Below are 18,792 nucleotides of genomic sequence, written 5' to 3'. Positions count from 1 at the left end.
CAACCTTGCAACAAGAAAAGCAATTATGTTTGCTCCTGTGTCCTCACACTGCTTGGATTTATTCTCTCGACTTTAACTTGGCAGAGAGCTGATGTATTTAAACCTGCAATAAAAATCACTGTTGCTGTACTATTGTTAGCGCAAAAAGTCAGCAGCTCTCTGGGGAGGCACATTGATCTAAAAGCCCTCATCCAAGCCCCACTCGTGTTGGTCCTGTGCAGATTACATCCTTGAATAAGCATGGCTTCACAACCAGAAAGAGGCTTCACTGGCGTGGAAATGTGTTAGAAGGGTCAAATAAAAGTTCTTCTCATAGTCAGCAGAAAACTTCTTAATGGGTTAATAGTTTCAAACTGTCGATCCCGAGCAGACCTCAAACAGCACAGAAGTTTACTTTTTGGGTTTTGTGCAGTACTGAGGAAAACAACAGAAGCAAATGGGACAGCAGGGGAGCGCTAATATATTTTTGCAATCCAGTGTGACGGCCCCACACCGATCAAACGAAGCATGGGAAAGATTTCATCAGGTTGGTGCCTACTAAAGCAAGCGAGGTCAGAATGTTTGCATCAATAAAACATGACTCACTCACTAAATATGCAGCGTTACATCAACAAGGACCCCCCTTACGTGCATCTTCAACTCAGCAAACTGTTTGCCCTGCAATTGCTTTGCAGTGCAGTCTTAAGCGAGAGATGAATAATTCAGGTTATGTACTTTAGGCTGATCTACCACTAAACAAAACAGCCATTATCTGCCAGGCTGCACTTGGAAAGGAGGTGATTCCACATGGAGATGAGTATGGAGACAAAATGTTCCTACTGATAAAACTGATGTGACGGAGTCTGACAGTGTTTTATACTCACTACGCAAAAGGTTGGGGTTTGTATTTTTAGCAATGAATAACACAAAGGGCCTTTCAAAATAAAGGTTTGTGGTGAATACTTTAGTCGCGGATCAGTTTGGGCAATCTAATCTGATTGGTCTCTGTATTGATCACCTAAACGGTGACGATCGTCATAGTTCATCAGAAGATCATGGGATTTTGATCCTAATGCACAGATAGGAGGCCAGTCTCGACTACAAACTGATCGCCTGGGCAAAAAGGCAAAAGTCCTGCAGAGAAATTAAACAGAGGCCTTGGTAACAGCACTAGAATCACCATCTGGCAGTTAGATAAGCCCTTTTCCCACCTGATTGGCCGAGACATGGAAGTACAACATTGGTCCAATAGAGGACTGCGGTGGCGTTTTTAAACCTGTCGGCTGCAGCCCCAAAAGGATTTGCGTCCTACAGTTGTGTCGTGTCATTTTTGCAATTTCTTTTTAAATTTTGGTAAAGATTGTACAGCATACATCATTAATGCGTTAAAAATAATGAAACGAAACAAGAATTGGGTGCTTGATATTTAATATAATTCTGCCTGATTACTTCGCTCTTCTTGGCGGAATTAATACAGTTCATATAAACTGGTTGTTTTCCCGGCACAGACCCAGCATGGTCCATAGTCTGACCACAGCAGCAGACCTGACCCTGGCTTTCAAACCTTGTGTTACTCGTGTGTGGTTCCTCAGAGTTTTTTTGTATATAGTGTGTAAATTAGTTGACTTGTAAATAGACACTGAAACAGAAGGGTGAGCTGATTTATTATTTTCTTGTACTGTTTTCTCCTGTTTAGGGAGTTAGGTGTAGCACGTGTCTTTTGTTTGGTTTTTGTTTCACATAGGGGTTTTAGGTAGCACCTCCCTTCCTGACTTAGCTTGTTTTTGTTTGTTATTTTGTCCTTTGTTCACCCCAGGCTTCAGTTTTCAGTGTAGACACAAATAAACCACCGTTCACTTCAAAGGTTGGCTTCTGGGTATGGTTCACTTCCTTTCTACCCCTTATGTTGTGTTCCTGTACCCCCAGACTGGGGCGTAACATATGGGATCATTTTCCTGTTGGAACACAAAATTGTGTCCAAGTTTCAACCATCTAGTGGTTGATCTGAGGTAAAGTTAAAGAGCTAGTCCTCTTTCATTGTTCTACTTTATGAAATGTGTTAGTCAGTCTATTAGGGGTGGGGGAAAAAATCGATACTGTGTAGCATGGTGATATTTTGTTTCTAATAATGTATGGATACAGGGACAGCAGAAATCGATATTTTGTTACAAAAAAGGTTTTTGTGCTCTGACTTCAGAGCATGTTGATCCTTTTTCTGAGCAAGAATCCTGACATTCCTTCACTGTCCAAATGTGTTTCACTTGTTTTTGGCAGCAATAAACATGACAGTTTACTTATTTTAATTTAAGACATGTTTTATTTTAATTAAGTTTAAAACTTTTTTATTTAATGTAAAATTATATTTGGTTTTAATTTACTTTCAAATTCTTCAGTTGCTGAAGGGGCTGCATAGTTTTCATAAACTGCATAGTTCAGAATAGCTATAATTGTACCAGATGGTTGATTCAGTTAAGTTGGACTAGACTGTAATACAAACCGTTCAGTTTGTCAACAATAAAACTGAAATGAGAGAAAGACTGAGTGTGAGACTTTGATATTAGATAAAATGAATATTGATAAAGTTTACCTTTATGTACAGAATCTGAATATCGCAAAATATTTTTTAAAAATTGCAATAATATCGTATCGTGCGTTAAGTATTGTGATAATATCGTATCGTGGGATGTATGGTGATTCCCACCTCTACAGTCTATGACTGCTGTCAAACAAATCCTTTTATACTAGCAAACAAAAAATACCGGTTGCAGTTAATTATGTTCACTGGGAAGAAGTTAAAACGTCTTTGGCAAGTTACTGTAGAACCTTCAGCATTATTTTTTAAAAGATTTAAGTGATTTTATGTATTTTTCACTCTGTGTATTGTGGATTAAACAAAATCTAAAATCAATTCAAACTCCTGCAACATCTATCCTGTACAAACAGATTTACCAAAGTTGGAATCGCCAAATTACCACGACATTCACACAAGTGTGGATTTTTCTTATTTTTTAAACACAATCACATTTTATCAGCTTATATCCTTATACATGCTGCCTTTGTACTATTCCACTCTCTTCAGTTTGAAGATGTAGTACCATAGGAACACTTGTCTGCATTTCTTTAACATATCTGTAAATGGGTTAGTATGGAGTAAAATGTGTGATGCTATCAGGATGCATGGCTGCATGTGTGAAAGTGACCATTGTACAGTCAAACAAATCTTCAACACCTTCAACAAACACTTCCAACCAGGAGTGTGAGACACTCAACACAGAAACTGCAGCCACCAAAATGACAGACATGAGCAGCATCATGAATAATTCAGGGACATCATCTGAAGACCTGCTGTTTGGATGTCAGACCTTGGTTATAAAATGTTAATCTAACGAATAAAACAGAAAATTCTCCCATTCAGAATTTTATCATCGACTTAATTTAAGAAAAATAAAACAAGTGAGGCTCACCAATTCAACACCATGGAAACTATACTCGGTAAAATTGCTCATTTTTATATTTGTATAGGTATATATAGGTTAAAAAAACCTCTAATTATAATTATGTTTCACCTCACATCCAGGAGAAAAGCATTTACTTGAACTTGTTTCTAAAAAGCAGCAAAGCTGTCATTTAAAAGTGAATTTATCTGTGAACCACCGTGTTTAGACTTCAGCAGGGATCTTACAGCAGCAACGTTATGATGCCCATACAACATGAATGGGAATGAGCAGTATTTAGCACATAGGCGAGCACAACAGTGTTAATAATGCATTGCCCTTTCTAGGCATGCTAGGTGCAACGCTCGGCCTCTGCCGTTGACGCAGTAAAGTGGGCCAGATCCTTCTGCCAACTGGGACGTGGTGGTGAAACAACGCGGCGGAAGCAGTGAACTGTAGTCTTTCTCGCACTTTTACACTTCCCCTCTCTTTCTCCCCTTACTATCTCTCCATCTTTCACCTCCTCTGCATCTAGCCTCACTCTATCTCCTTTCCCAGATCCCCTGTGTCGGTGAGCTACGTGGCGACACATCAGAGCTCCTCTAGTGCCTGCTGAATTATGGAAAGGGATAGGAGGCAACGGCATTAATGAAACATGCTGCTAGGAGCCACATTTCGCAGTGGTGAGGGGAGACGTGTTGTTGCGGCTTAAATTATTCACCCTCAAAATATCACAGCAACCATCACGCCAAGACTGGTGGCGAGAAGCCACCTGCCACCTCTGAGATGCCGCTCTTCCCTCGTCGTCTGCCCGGCCACATCGGCGGCGACAACAGAACACTGCAAAAACGCTGCATGCTGCCCAAAGAAGAGGATGTCTTCTGCTGTGACATCATCTAATTTTCATAAGAATAAATGTCAACTTAAGTGTTTTGAAGCATTATTCAGTTCATTTCATTATAAAATGAGTCATGGTCGTAATCTCCACTTGGATGCGGTGGATCCGCTCAAAACTCAAACCTTTACTTCATCAAATGCCTTCCAAGGTGATTATAAAATAAAGCCCAGATAATAAGAAATGTCCACCTGCACCAATCACAGCCTGCCAGGCCTTTACTATCATCTCATTCTCTTTATTGAATAAATCTGAAGGTTTTTCTCCTCACAACTCCTGAGGTGTCTACCACAGTTTGGCCTAGTTTCATAGACCCATAAGAACTCCAATGAATGCATTGGCAGATTATCATGTGACTGATTCATCTTCAGGTTGTGTCGTTGGACTACAAAAATATACAAAAATCATTTTCTCCATCCAACAGCTTTACATTTGTTCCAAACTCTCGAAAATCTCATTTAAAACCAAAGTGAACAAGAGTTCTGTGAAACATTGTTACAACGTTTGTGTCTCTGAGCCCATCTTTGCTACTTTGTTCATATTTAAAGATGCGTTTAAATATGAACAAAGACATAAATGTTTAAAAACATATTTTAATTTCAAAATGTTGCTTTCGTTTTAAAAGGCATCACCAAACAGATCACACGTTGTATTAAGACAGAAACGAATAGCTACATTTTTACTGGAATCACAATATGAGAGACGCTTTTAGAGTTTTCCTAATCATAAAAAGCTGTTGGGGGTTTTACACACACATACTCACAGCGCATAAAGAAAGACGAGTCTGTGCAATATTTTTGCCATCTGGTAAGCAAAAATGTACTTCATGCTTGAGTAAATTAAACGTCTTAACCAAACCAAGCAAAACCAAAGATCTTATATGAGGGAAGGTCAAGGAAGGAATTTCAGGGGCACCGAAATTATTCGTTTATTTTATATGTAGGAAAAACCGTAAAATGACATAACGCTGTGTGCATATACACATTAGATATATTAGAGACTCCCATCTTCGGTTTTGGAGTTAAACTGTTGGTTTGACAAAACAAGCGATTGGAAAATTCCATCTTGAGACTCGGAAAACTGTGACGGTCGTGCTGATTATCCAAAATGCAGAGCAGCGCTGCCCTATTTTTGTTTTTATATGATCTGCATATGTATACTTTGTTTCATTTCATTTGTTTCAGTCACGGTGACACGAACAAATCTTTGCTACAGTAGATTAGGCAACAAAGAGATGACTCGAGCACCATTTAATATGTGCTTTTTAACTCTGAAAATATGAGCCTTCCCGAAAAGAAGCCCCAGCTTAGTCAGACAGCCGTAACGCTGAAGTTTCCACTGTAAAAACTCAAATAAAACATCATCTCGGCTCTAAAACAGCCAGCAGGGATATGCTACACTGACCCGCGCTCACAGCCTCACATGTGGAGCTGTGATTGGTGCTGCTGAGGACAGCGGTGTTGCTGGGTGTTTGCTCTGCAGTCCGCTTTGACTTTGATTTGACACAAACTCGGCAGAGCCGAGGCGCCGGCGCTGGGTGCATCTTCGCGCAGACAGTGAGGCGACATCACCTAATGGCCCTTATCTCAGTCTCCTTTAAAAGCATCTTTTATTCCCCACCATCTTTTCACCTCAGCAAAGCTTTTTTCTTTTAATAAACCATCAGGCTCCCACGGAGACCAGAGACCAGACGGCAAAGCCTGCTGTGGTTTTAATGGGCATTAACTGGGGGACAGTTGAAGCCTAAGTGTTAAAAAACCCACAGCCTCTAAGGGAAACTGTGATTATGGGCTTACATGTTTCTTTATAAAGCACATATTGCTAACGTCCACTATAAGTCATTTTTTTCTAGTAAAACACTTCAAACTGCACCAACCTGTGTACTGTTGACTTGTATGTGTTTATGTGTGTGAATGTGAAGGCAGCAGAGTCTCGAGGGACACTTCTTTGACACTGCAGGCACACTCGCCTCACTGCTCTCTCCGTCTATCGCAGAAGCAGCTTTGCACGAGGGCTTGATAGGCATCACCTAGACACGCTGAACAGGGATGTCTGAAGATGACCTTTCTGTTGACTATGCGCACATAAAACGTGCACATCGCAGGCCAGACGGGACTCAGCGGCACCAACGAGGCCTCCGCGGACTCCAATTAATACCCCAGCCCTTCATATCCCCTCATCTCCTCATCTTTAAGAGCTGACTGCGGATTAAATATTTATGCATCAGCACAGAGAGAGAGATAGCAGACTCCTACACGGCTATCAATAATAAAAAAACATCCCACAGCTCATAGTCGCTCCTCGGTTGGCATCAGAGGCTGACAAAAAGGAAGGTAAAATGAGAAAACAACAAGGCTCAGAGTCTTAGCTTTCCCTCGCAGTTTGCAAGCCGGTGTCATCGGCTCTTTAAGAGTGCAACTGGATAGCGAGCCAACAAGGACTGCAGAGAAATCAAATCAGCGATCACTGCGTGGGACATGCTGAAATTTAAGTCCAACATGGACCGCGCACACGTGCCAAAGGCAAAAGACAGAAATCCCAAAGGCAAAGCACAGCTGTGAAAGTCCTCTGTTTGACTCATCCCAGCAAAACAAGACATCAGTGACGGCTGGCTTTCACGACAGGATGCCTTTCATTTCAAACAGGAAGTGAGGGGAGAAGATAACAGCACGAGTGGAGGCCCACAGATGAGTGGGACACTGGCTGAATACGTAAGATTTAGGTTATAAAAGATAAAGCTGATGATGTATTCATCAAAATGATTGCGTGCGATTTGAGGCAAAAAGTTAACATAACGCGGTTTCTTTTACTCTTTGCAGGCTGCACGCTAAAAAGCACAACATGCATCGTATCATTACTCCAAATGTGACTGACAGTCAAGTATTTAAACATTTTAGTGCTGTGTGGATGAGCCTGCATGCTGACTCTGTGCTCACAACCACACAAGGATGTCTGGTCTCAGTGATCTACAACATACAGAACCAAGAACAGAAAATAACCTTTAACACACAGGGATTGTGCACATGTTGTGCTGTATATTCACTTCTGAGCTTTTAGCCATATTTAATATGAACATGTACCACTGGAACGCTACACATGACTGAAAATAAGAACAAAGCTCCACCTTGAGTGGTTCAGAGCGCCAAAAGATCAAATTGTTGGATGGTTGGACTTTATTATTCAAGTGACTTAAAAACATTTAGAGAGACTTTTAAAGGGTTTCCCGCAGTTACATGTAACACTTGGTAGTGGACAAGCACACACGAAGTCGTACCCACTCGGCTCTCTGTGAGCTAATGTGACAACTGAGCTACGGTGGACATGAATGATTCACAGCCAAAAATGAATGACAGACGTAGGGGGGACAAAGCGTCTATGAGCGCGCTCTCAGAAGCAGCAACATTAACTGAAAGAGAAGACACTTCTGTGAGGATGAAGCCATTTAACACGATGCTTACAAGCTCCTCCATTGATCAGTGGAGATCTGTTGTAACATGTGATACATGCAGCAACATGCAGTAACATGCAGCATCTTCACAGTGGGAGTGGAAGGAACGCCGTCCCTTAAAGACCTTTGTCTGTCACATGTTCTTATACACGCCAAAGCATTGCATGTTACCTAAATCTGTGGTCTCTAGCGCCTCCCAGTGTTAGGCTACAGCACCATGATTCATTTTCAGTGTAAATGTAACATCATGCAGAGGATGCTCCACACAAAACACATCGTTGAAAGTAAAAAGACAACAACAGTTTTATTTTCATTTATACTGAATTTGTTTGTGTTTTTAAGGGACTATTCCTTTGAGCTTAATAAATAATGTTTAATAGTAAGAAGAAATAAAAATGCCTAAATTAAGTCATTTCTAGAATCTATTCTATTACGCACAGGAGCCAGAAGCATGACTGCAGATTAGAACTGAAGAGTCCTGAAGCACCAACAAAAAATGCTAACTGATTACTTTTACACACTAAACCAGGGGTCGGCAACCCGCGGCTCTTCAGTCTTTATTTTGCGGCTCGGGTGGTTTGCAAAAATAAATTATAAGTATTTAGCTGACGTGTATTTTATTTGTGTTTAGTTCTTTCTAAATTGGAAGATTATTGTGATTTTGAAATATAAAAATAAAATTATATTATATTATTTTTTCGTTGCTCAAAATAAGCGTCGCACTCGCGGAAGCCGGTGTACCCGCCGAAACACCGTGCATTTATGGAGACTTTCGACCCCAGGTAGGCCAGTTATGGATCTTCGGATCCACATTATGTCAGCAGCTGTTCTCCATCGTGAACTATGTTAAAACAAACACCGCTCATGCCTCACAGATGACAGCTTACAGTCCTGCGTAAAGATGAAAGCCCCGATTTGCAGATGCTGTGCGCAGAGGTTCGGGACCATAAGTCTTACTGTAAACATATGACGGCAGACCCGACGATGTTTGCATGAACACGCTTTTCAGCATCTCTTTACTGACCACTTTTCACACACGGTTGCTGTACGCACACAGCCGGCTGTAGCTTTTCAGCTCACAGCCCGACAACACAACAGCAGAGAGAGCGCAGACTTTAAGGCGGCGAGGCGTGATTGCAGGTGCAGCTCAGGTGTGTCCGCCCCCCCTGCAGCGGCGCTGCAGACCACGCCCCGCCACACACATTAACCAGGTAAAATACATATTTAGGCAGAATTTTGCAAATATTTTTTTTAGCAGCATAGAGCTTTTTTTCCAATTACTTTTTAAAAGTCAGGTCAAAGCTCCAAAAGCCCAAAGGCGATATGAGGGTGGTGGCTCACAGCAGTTTTTGTTTGCTGGATCATTTTAGTTCATCTTTCCTTTTGTCATATTTCTTTATGAGTTCAAAATGTGTTAATTACATAAATAAAATGTAATTTTCTCTGTAGCACTTCATGGAGTTCATAAGCAACACACCTTATTTGTTCTGTGGATTCTTTTAAAAAGCAGTTAAAAACTTTTCTGTTCAAACAAGCCTTTTGTTGATCTACGTATTTTATATTATTTACATTATTTACATTTGATCTTTTACATTGTGTATAATGTCTATTGATTGTATTGTTTATTTTAATATTTGTGTACAGCGCTTTGTGACTGCCTGTCTGTGAAAAGCGCTTAATAAATAAACTTTACTTACTTTAGCTGTTCACACAAAGCATAAAGGTAAAAAACAATATATGCAGTGTTATCTTCATTTTAGATTTCAAAAAGTATTTGCGGCTCCCAGTGTTTTCTTTTGCGTGGAAACCAGGTCCAAATGGCTCTTTGGGTGTTAAAGGTTGCAGACCCCTGCACTAAACTGTCTACACATTGGTAAATGGGCTGTTTCTCTCACAAATAAAAACAGCTTTATATTGTAAGGTTACAATCCTACAATCATTCAAAGAGAACCCCAACAATCGGATGCTTCCTATGAGCAAGCACTTGGCGACAGTGGGAAGGAAAAACTCCCTTTTGACTTAGTGCATCATGGGAGTCCCCCAGCAGCCTATTGCAGCATAACTAAGTGAGGATTCAGGGTCACCTGATCCAGCCCTAACTATATGCTTTAGCAAAAAGGAAAATTTTAAATATAATCTTAAAAGGTGGAGGCTGGTTCTGCACAAGAGGGGTGTGGAAGCTGAAGGCTCCGCCTCCCATTCTACTTTTAAATACTCTAGGAACCACGAGTAAACCTGCAGCGTGAGAGCGAAGTGCTCTGTTGGGGTGATATGGTTTTAAGATGTCTGATTATTCAAGACTGTGTATGTGCAGAGAAAGACTTTCTGGATTTAACAGGGAGCCAGTGAAGAGAGTAAAAGGAATTACTAGTAACTAATAAAACTACTAACCAGATAATCGACCCCTGTGGGAGTTTACAATTATTTTAATTATTAAAATAATAAGTTCATAAACATTGTAAAGAAGCGTTGCAAATGTACAAATGATAAAAAGTGATATTTACTAACTGTATGTTTGGGAGGAGAAGGTTTAAACTGCACATTTACCTTGTAGGAAGGCAAAAAGCAGAGCACACCCTTGGCCATGACCTGGCAGACGTGGAGCAGCAGGCCACCCACTTCATCCTGGAAGGCATACGTCTCTGTGTTCTGAAAGGTGGCACAGAGCTTCCTGCCTTGAGGTCCTGTGCCGACAGTGCCCACCCAAACCTGCAGAGATCAGACATATTTCTTATCAGAGACACAAACGTGACGCACTGTTCCACTCGCATGTGTGCTGCTTGATTAGTGTGCTAAGTTATCAAAGGTCAGCTTGTCAGCATCCTCTGTAATCGCATTAAGAAGATTCACAATAAATCAAGTGTGCTCCAATTTGTTAGGTTACGCTGACATCTGCTGGACAAAAGTGGAACAGCGGAAGTGGAGAAATCAATTGAATTAGAGCTGAGGTCAGAAAGCCTTGTGGAGCCTCTCACTACATATTTGTTCATAATGAGGTTTATGGGTAAACCTACTCACCTGAGACTTATTGATCACATGGTTGGCCTCCAGCTGGATGGAGAATTTCACACCAAGTTCAGAGGAAAAGGAGTCCATGGGTGACAGGGTTCCAGAGGTCAACACAATGCTGTGCACAGACCCACTCAGGTCAGAAAAAGCCTTGGAGGTTCAAACACAGAGAGAGATCATGTATGCACGGCCAAAACGCCGGATGTGATGGACAAATCCTTCTTTCATTAAAGTTATGGCTTTTTCCTGTGTGTAGCTTTAGTCATCAGTAAGTCGACCGTCTCACCACAGCAGGGTTAAGGCACCAGAAGCTCAGTGTCAGGACTTCAGCCTTGACCCGGACATTCTGGCGTCTATTACGTGGCCGAACTATAAAGCCCTGGGCGTCGGGGACATCGGGGGCAGCCTGGTTGGTCCAAGCATAGCTCTTCTGCAGAGCAACACGATAGTCGTCAGCAAATCTACAAACACACATAGAACAAGCGATTAAACCTTTAAACCAGAACAAGAAGGATTCATCTATGGCAGCGGCTAATGTCTGACCTGCAGCTGTCTCTGAAGAGGAAGTCGAGCACCATGAAGAGGTTTTTGAGCACAGTTGCAGTAGGTGGGCCGATGGTTGGAATCTGCACCACGTCTTCTTTCCCATTAACGACTCCAACACGCTCCTCCTTCTCCAAGACTGCTGCCAGGTTTTGCTGTCACACAGAAAACGCAAGAACGGAACAGTGTTGGTGAACGGGTGAATGGTAGAAACTCTTCTGAATGAAGAGAATAAATTAGCAAATAACCACAGAACCAATCAGGGACGTCATGTTTGAAAGTATTCGGGTCCGGGGTGTGTATTACTGATGCAGACACTTATCAGTACCCCTACTCAGACTGCTGTCCACATGCTGGAGTTAATAAAGACATAGCAGTGCTAATGGTTACTTCAGACATATTGGCAAACTTAGATTGCTTTTTTTTTGCCCGTTTTTCAACACCCAGCGTGCTGATAAGAGACAGCAGGGTCGGCTGGTGCCTGTAGCCAAGTTTACAAACATCTGCAAAATTTGAATATGCATGACAAATGAAGCCACACCAACCCGTCTGCACAGAGAAAAACAAAGATTCATCCATTTTATATTCAGCATTTTAAATATTTGTTGTAAAGAGAGCCCACTCTTCTGTCCTGCCACTGTGAGTGGAGAGCAGACTGTGAACACACAGACGCTTCAAACACGACAGCCTGGCAATGTTAGCTTCACCATTATTACAGGATCTTCTATGTTAGGATGAATTAATGTTGTGCAGTCGCTGCAGTTTGGCCCATTCTGGTCGATATGCTGTGCGTACCTTCAGGATGTTGAAGGTGTCTGCAGTGATGCCCAAAGTGTGAAAGATGCCCACTATATCCTTCCCACTCCAGACTTTACCGGCAGTCTCATAGCCGCGCTCAGACATCAGGCTTTGGCTCTCCTGGATCCAGCTGGAGTGACAATCAAAAGACATCCTGAGTGCGCGTGCTCGCTCGCATTAGGATACGCAGAGAGAGAAATGCAGTCACTGACTTGATCAGACTGTAGCAGAAGCCCCTGAGCAGCTCGTGTTTGGAACGTCGGATGTTGTTGTTGACCATGCTGTCCAGCTCGTCTCTGGACATCAGCAGATTCTTGTAGTCCAGTGTGTAGCTGGCGCTCTCCCTCGCACAGTCCTCAATGTTGTGGGCCTCATCCAGTACCAATATCTGGCCTTCCAGGTCAATCTCCATCTGGTGGAGATGGAAAGTAAGACAGAATCAGTGGTCTGCGATCTGGTTTGTTGGTGAGAGAAATTTACTCAAATTTATTTGTACAGTTTGAAATGTTCACATTCAAAGTGATTCACAGGCAAATATCAGGGAAAACGGGACAGCATTAAAACAGCATGACGATCAGATATAGTAATAGTAGAAACTACAACAATGGTGTCATAGCTCTTTAATGTGCTGTTATAAGTGGATTCATTAACATGCTGTAAAATTAAGTTGACTTTTGCCTCATTTCCATGGTTTTACATTAAGGCTGCCACAAATGATTATTTTGATAGTCGACTAGTCACCGATTATTTTTGCGATTAGTCGACTAATCAGATCATCATCCATTGAACGTAAAACGTACAGCTTATTGCACCAGAGGCATCTGCTCTTATATAACTATCATTAGCTTACAGCTTTAAGTGTTTAAGGTATGTGCTAACTAAAAATAAAGACAAGATGGTAGTTTATGAAAGTTTAATGACATTTGCAGATTGTTTCATTGGAGTTTAAACTGCTTGACGTTTATTCAGCTGTGTAAAAACTATAACTTTAATCTCAGCCAAACTGATTTAATCAGGAACCAATAAAATACTAAAAAAAAAAAAAAGCCAAACAATAACATTTTTAAGTTATCTAAGTGACTTATATATCATGTTTAACCTGAGTAGCGAAAGACGGTGGTGGGTTTGAAAACGATTTGCCGGGAGTCCGGTGTTCTCACGGCTCTAGTTAGCCTAGCCCCCGGCTAGCTATCGAGCTAGTGGCTAACAGACGTCTCCGAAAACGTCAGAGCGCTTTTGAAAATATGTGGTGTCTTGATAAACTGAGCAGATATTTGAGGTTTACACAGCTACATTCTCGCCTGAAAATATGTTAAACGTTTATTTTGTGACCCAGAAAGAATAATAAGAGTAATATTAAAACTAACTAGCTGCCGCCATTGTTGGAAACTGAGCTGGGCCGCGCTATGAATTCTGGGACACAGCTTCTTCTTCTTCTTCGGTGTTTAACGGCAGCTGGCATCCTTGTACATGCAGTGCTGCCACCTTCTGTTTCAGTCCGTTATGACACTCTTAAATCCTACTACTTATTCCTGCGTCTTTTGGGATCTTACAAAGCTTCAAACGACGCGTCGACTGTTAAATCAGTCGTTGACGATTTTGGTAGTCGACGTAATGGTGACTAGTCGACTAATCGTGGCAGCCCTATTTTACATACAAGTTAGTTTGAACGGAGTTTGCAACGTTACCACAGCCTGTAAAGCATTTAAATAAAGGGGACAAGTTTCACCATCTTACATCTAAAAATCCAAATCTGAGTTTGGACATGGTCATACTGATGAAGCACTTGAACAAATATTTTTGCTGACAATCCAAAGCTGCTCCTCTCGCTCTCCCAAACTCTACTCACACTTTCTCTGATCATTGGGTCCAGCAGGTAGTTATACGGACAGAAGATAATCCAGGCGCTCTGCATGAGTTCACGGGCAGCAAAGTAAGAGCACGAGCGAAGCCGTTTGCCCAGAGTCACCAGGTCCTCAATGTCCCAGGCTGCCCGCAACCCATGGACGTGTTGTAGAGTGTTCTGGTCCCGCATCCTCTGCACACCATGGTAGTAGCGGCAGGACCTTCCCTGCAATGCACGCATAGTATTACAACAAGGTGTAAACTCTATATGTTACCAATTCAATTCATTTTTAAAACTGGGACTGTAAGATTTCTTACAACATTGAAAAAACAGTCAAAGTTTGAAGCTTTTCTATTGAAATTCATGGTAACAGCCACAGCCCCTGGCAAAGTACTGGGATCACTGGCTTTCTTGTTTCCAACATGTGACACAAAACTGTAAAAACTACTAAAAAATTAATAAAAATCTGATTTGAACTTGATTCTAATGCTTTTACTTTTTCACAGCTACTCCACATAGTTACAATATCTAACATTTGTTGTATTTCTGTGTTGCTGTTCAGTCTCAGGTTTCCACTTTGTCCAGAGGTGACATACAGAACTTCAGAGGCTGCCTCTGATCAGGTGTTCCAGCTATTGTAGCAGCTTAAATGTCCTCACTCATACAGTGAATGTAAGCGGCGTGTAAAGAAGCGCCATCTCATGTACCGGCCCTCAGTTACTCTGTCAGCGAAGCACGCCTGTCCTTCGTGAATTTGCAAAAAACCTCTGACACAATAATAAAATAATCTCTGGATGAAACAGCGCGGTGCTACGCTCGGACGCTCTGCTGACACCGAGGCCTGTCTGCTGAAGGCGAGTTGGAGGATTAATGACCTCTCGAGCAGTCGGAGGGCGTTATGACTAACGATGGCATTAGCTGAACGATGAATCTCTGAGCGTGTGCAACATGGAAACCAGAGCCGACCCTGAGGTGATGAAGACACATTGTGTGATTGACACACAGTAAGGGGTTAAGGCTGGGACAGTCATTTCATATGGGAAGCAAAAATTCATGGGCTGCTTCCTCCTGAGGCCGCATTTGTAGACCGATTACGTCACAGCGACGCGCCGAAGGCTGTCCAAATTCATAGACTCCTCCGACTGCAGCCGACAAATGTGTCCTCCTTTTCCCCGAATTTGAAAGATGGGTCGGGTGTGTCCTTCGTGGCCCACCATATCCCAGAATTCATAGCGCGGCCCAGCCAAACTCCAGTTTCCAACAATGGCGGCCGCTACTAAGTTTTAAAATTACTCATACTAATCTTTCTGGGTCACAAAATAAACTTTTAACATATTTTCAGGCGAGAAAGTAGCTGTGTAAACATCAAATATCTGCTCGTTTATCAAGATATCGCATATTTGCAAAAGTGCTTCGACGTTTTCGGAGACGTCTGCTACCCACCAGCTCAATAGCTCGCCAGGAGCTCGAAGGTCACTAAAGCCGCCGAGAACGGCACAACTCCCGGCACATCATTTTCAGATCACCGCGGAGTTTCGCTGCTCAGGTTAAACGTAATATATAAGTCACTTAGACAACCTAAAAATGTTATTGTTGGGCTTTTTTCAGTGTTTTGTTTGTTCGTGAGTAAATCGGTTTGGCTGAGATTAAAGTTATTAGATTAGATAAAATAAAACTTTATTAATGGTTTTCACACAGCTGACTAAACGTCAAACAGAAAACTAATTAAACAGAAGTATGAGACAGTCGAGAATTTACGCCAGTGTCCTGTTATATTTTAGATAGCAAGGAGCAGACGGTCACCGCTGTGGTGACGCTAATCAGAAGGCTAGACCGTCCAATTTCCCCAGCCGTTTACTTCCGGCCTACCCGACCTTCTGAGGACCCGGCACACGTAGACCGCGAAGGCCGGGTCCTCAGGAGGATGCAGCCCATGAATTTGGACAGATTGACTCCTTACAGCAGGCGCCTAAACTCAGTATAGGAGATTACAAGCGTCTCATGCCTCTAAAAAGCATTTTCCTCAGTGGCTCTGACAGAGTGTTAAAAGTGTTCTTGCTGCTCCTCTGGGTTGATACAATCTATTGAATTACAAACAGGCGTGGGCAGCGAGCTGCTCGCTTGTTGCAGGACAGTTAAGATTCACAGCGAGAGTCTGTGTGTGTGTCAGTGTTCATCCTCACATCCTTGGCCTCCAGCAGATCCTTGCAGCGTTCGTTGCGGTTTGCGTGAGGCGCCACGTCTGGGTTGACGCAGGTGTGATCTCTGCTGGATAAGATGGTCATAGGCACGCCGCTGTAGAGAGTGCGCTTCAGCTCATGGGTGATCTGAGTTATCTGTTTGTGTGTGCGAGTGCCAAAGAAGATCTTTGGGATCTTTCTTCTGCCGTCTTTCTCTTTATCCTTCACGGCATCCTCGGGTGAAGCGCACGGGCACTGCGAGCAGGGTTCAGGAGCCTGGTGGGAGAAAATCATAGAAATACTAATACTTGGCACTTTTGTTTAACAGCATGAACCAGATGTTGCTTCAGGAACTGAAAAACATGCTGCTTTATAAATATCACTGGTCCACAGCAGAAATCAGAGGCCACTAGTATCACAGTCTTAAATCTCATCTTCTCGCCTTAATTCTGGATTTTCTGGAATAAATAAGACACATTTTCTTCTCCATCACTGCTCGCTTTGGCCTGACATCATGTATGTGAACATTTTCAATGAATTATGAGGAACATCACAACCAACTCGACACCGTTTTGCTCCTTTGATAAACACACAGGCAAGCATAAAGACTTTGCATCCAAACACAAGGTGTCCTGTCACTTTTCACCAGGTGACCTTTTCTCTCTCTGAAAGATGATAGGTCACCATTGTGGTGGCTGAAAAAAATCTAATTGGCTGTCCGGCGGCGCGGTGGATCCTTTTTTCCTCCGGGTCACAGGTGAAGTGTAGCCGGCTTATGAAACTGATCCTCTTTATGTGTTCGGCCGGTTTTTGTTCTTTTTTAAGTCATCTGATCTTTGATCACTCGCACATATGATGTAAAATCATTGGCTTCTCCAGCCAGGAGAGTACAAATCATTATCAAAGTTATCAGCCTTTAATATTAATCTAGTCTCACAGAGAATAAAGTTAAATGTAGCCGAACTGATGAAAAGCTGATTTACAAAAACATTTATATAATTCACTTAAATTCATTTATTTCTACCAGACTTTTTTCTTTAATAACATTTTGTAGTAGAAACATTTTCTATGCTACATTTATTTTGAAACAGCCCAGCTGAACACAGGTTATGGAGATTTTTAACATTATATTTTATTTATGTAGCAAAAGTTCACTAACTCAGCGGTCCGGACCGGTTTATGCCCGACAATATTTTCACGGACCGGCCTTTAAGGTGTCGCGGATAAATACAACAAAATAAAACTAGTACCGGTACTGAAAGAAAGAAGATTTATTCATAACACACGTGAAAAGACCCAGGAAAACAGAGTAAACGATAAAAACGATAACAAAATAACGCTGAAAACCGATAAAAACCCTGAAAACTATACATTTCACACCTGAGCCTCAACTCTCGCGGCCCGGTACCAAACGACTCACGGACCGGTACCGGTCTGAGGCCCGGGGGTTGGGGTCCGCTGCACTAACTGATCTCTTCCTAAATTATTATTATTATTATTATAATTATGGTAGAGCCATTAGGCATTCATGTGTCATCTTCACAGCTCTCCACCATCATCCACCCTGAAACCATCAAACACATCTTTGTTCACTTCAGCAACATCAGAGGTGTTTCTGCTGGTCTTTAAAAAGTCTTATAGAGGATATGCACAGTCTAAATTATATAAATTCATTAGTGCTAAAATGCTGAATGGTCTCATGCTCTGATCACCTGATCTGATCTGCAGCAGACGTCACAGTTGCTTAATATATATAAAATGCTACGATCTAGAAATCTAGCTCATTTCCATCTCTGTGGTTATTTTTTGGGCCCTACTAGAGTAGCTTTGCATTTTTCCAGCATCATAATAAACCCTATTTATCTTATACTAAGCCTGGGTGGTCCTTCCATCCACCCTTAGTCTTCTTTTTTGCTGCAGTTCACAAACGAAGTTAGAACAGCAGCGTGCAGGGCAGTCTGAAGCTTTTCTCAAACATGCTGTGTTTGATATGAGCATCCACTATTCTAATAATACACATAGTACATGAGAAAAAACAAAGAGAAGCAGAGCAGTTCTCTATCCTCAGCCTGCAGTCCAGAGGAAGAGGATTTTATCCCTTCAATTCAGAATGAACAGAGGATGAAAAGCTCCGTGTTCACTGATTTCACACTGTGTTGGTGAATAAAGCTGCTTAAGGGCAGCAGAGATCTTTACTGACATGACAGCCCTTTAAATTGTTAACCAGCTAACAGTATAAGACCAAAAGGTCATGGCTGATACAGACACCTTATCCACTACACGATATCGTACTTTTCGTTAGCACAAACTAAACGAGGGCTAACGTGTTTAAGTTCTGTGCAAATTATATGAAGGATCCACGTAAGAATGACCGGTATGTGATGTCATGCGTCGCAGCTTATCACGAGGATGAGGAGGTAGCACTTCTGACGACAGACGAGCGGCTCCGGTTACCCGGCGGCTCAGATTTTCCTAACGTGTTTGCCCATCAAATATTACAATGTGTGTTGGAGTGCAGGCCAAAGAAAGCCCTGAGAGAGCAGCCTCGCAGAGTTAAGAGGGATAACGAGCCCTGAGCCCATGTGAAAAACAAACAGAGGTGCTGCGGGGCCCCAACACCAGTTCGAGTTACCTTTCTCTGCTGAAACAGTTACGCTCCA

At 42.1% G+C, this 18,792-nt stretch overlaps 1 protein-coding gene across 2 annotated transcripts in view; it reads right to left on the bottom strand.

The window, feature by feature from the left end:
* Positions 1-18,792, bottom strand: part of brip1 (BRCA1 interacting DNA helicase 1) — a 48,085-nt gene that overhangs the window by 18,792 nt on the left and 10,501 nt on the right. Inside the window, exons 7-14 of one of the 2 annotated variants that reach the window (XM_087841476.1) lie at positions 16,136-16,408; positions 13,956-14,177; positions 12,319-12,518; positions 12,104-12,236; positions 11,309-11,463; positions 11,052-11,226; positions 10,775-10,915; positions 10,304-10,465 (exon numbers count right to left, since the gene is read on the bottom strand). In XM_087841476.1, coding sequence (XP_087697602.1) covers positions 10,304-10,465; positions 10,775-10,915; positions 11,052-11,226; positions 11,309-11,463; positions 12,104-12,236; positions 12,319-12,518; positions 13,956-14,177; positions 16,136-16,408 — 1,461 coding nt within the window. The remainder of the gene's footprint in view (positions 1-10,303; positions 10,466-10,774; positions 10,916-11,051; positions 11,227-11,308; positions 11,464-12,103; positions 12,237-12,318; positions 12,519-13,955; positions 14,178-16,135; positions 16,409-18,792) is intronic. The other variant, XM_087841480.1, reaches the window with a different exon arrangement.

This window comes from Neolamprologus brichardi, chromosome 1 (genome assembly GCF_056152115.1).
Source record: "Neolamprologus brichardi isolate AB-2024 chromosome 1, ASM5615211v1, whole genome shotgun sequence".
NCBI classification, from domain to species: domain Eukaryota; kingdom Metazoa; phylum Chordata; class Actinopteri; order Cichliformes; family Cichlidae; genus Neolamprologus; species Neolamprologus brichardi.
Note: the sequence above shows the minus strand (reverse complement) of the source record. Positions and strands in the feature narration are given on the sequence as shown.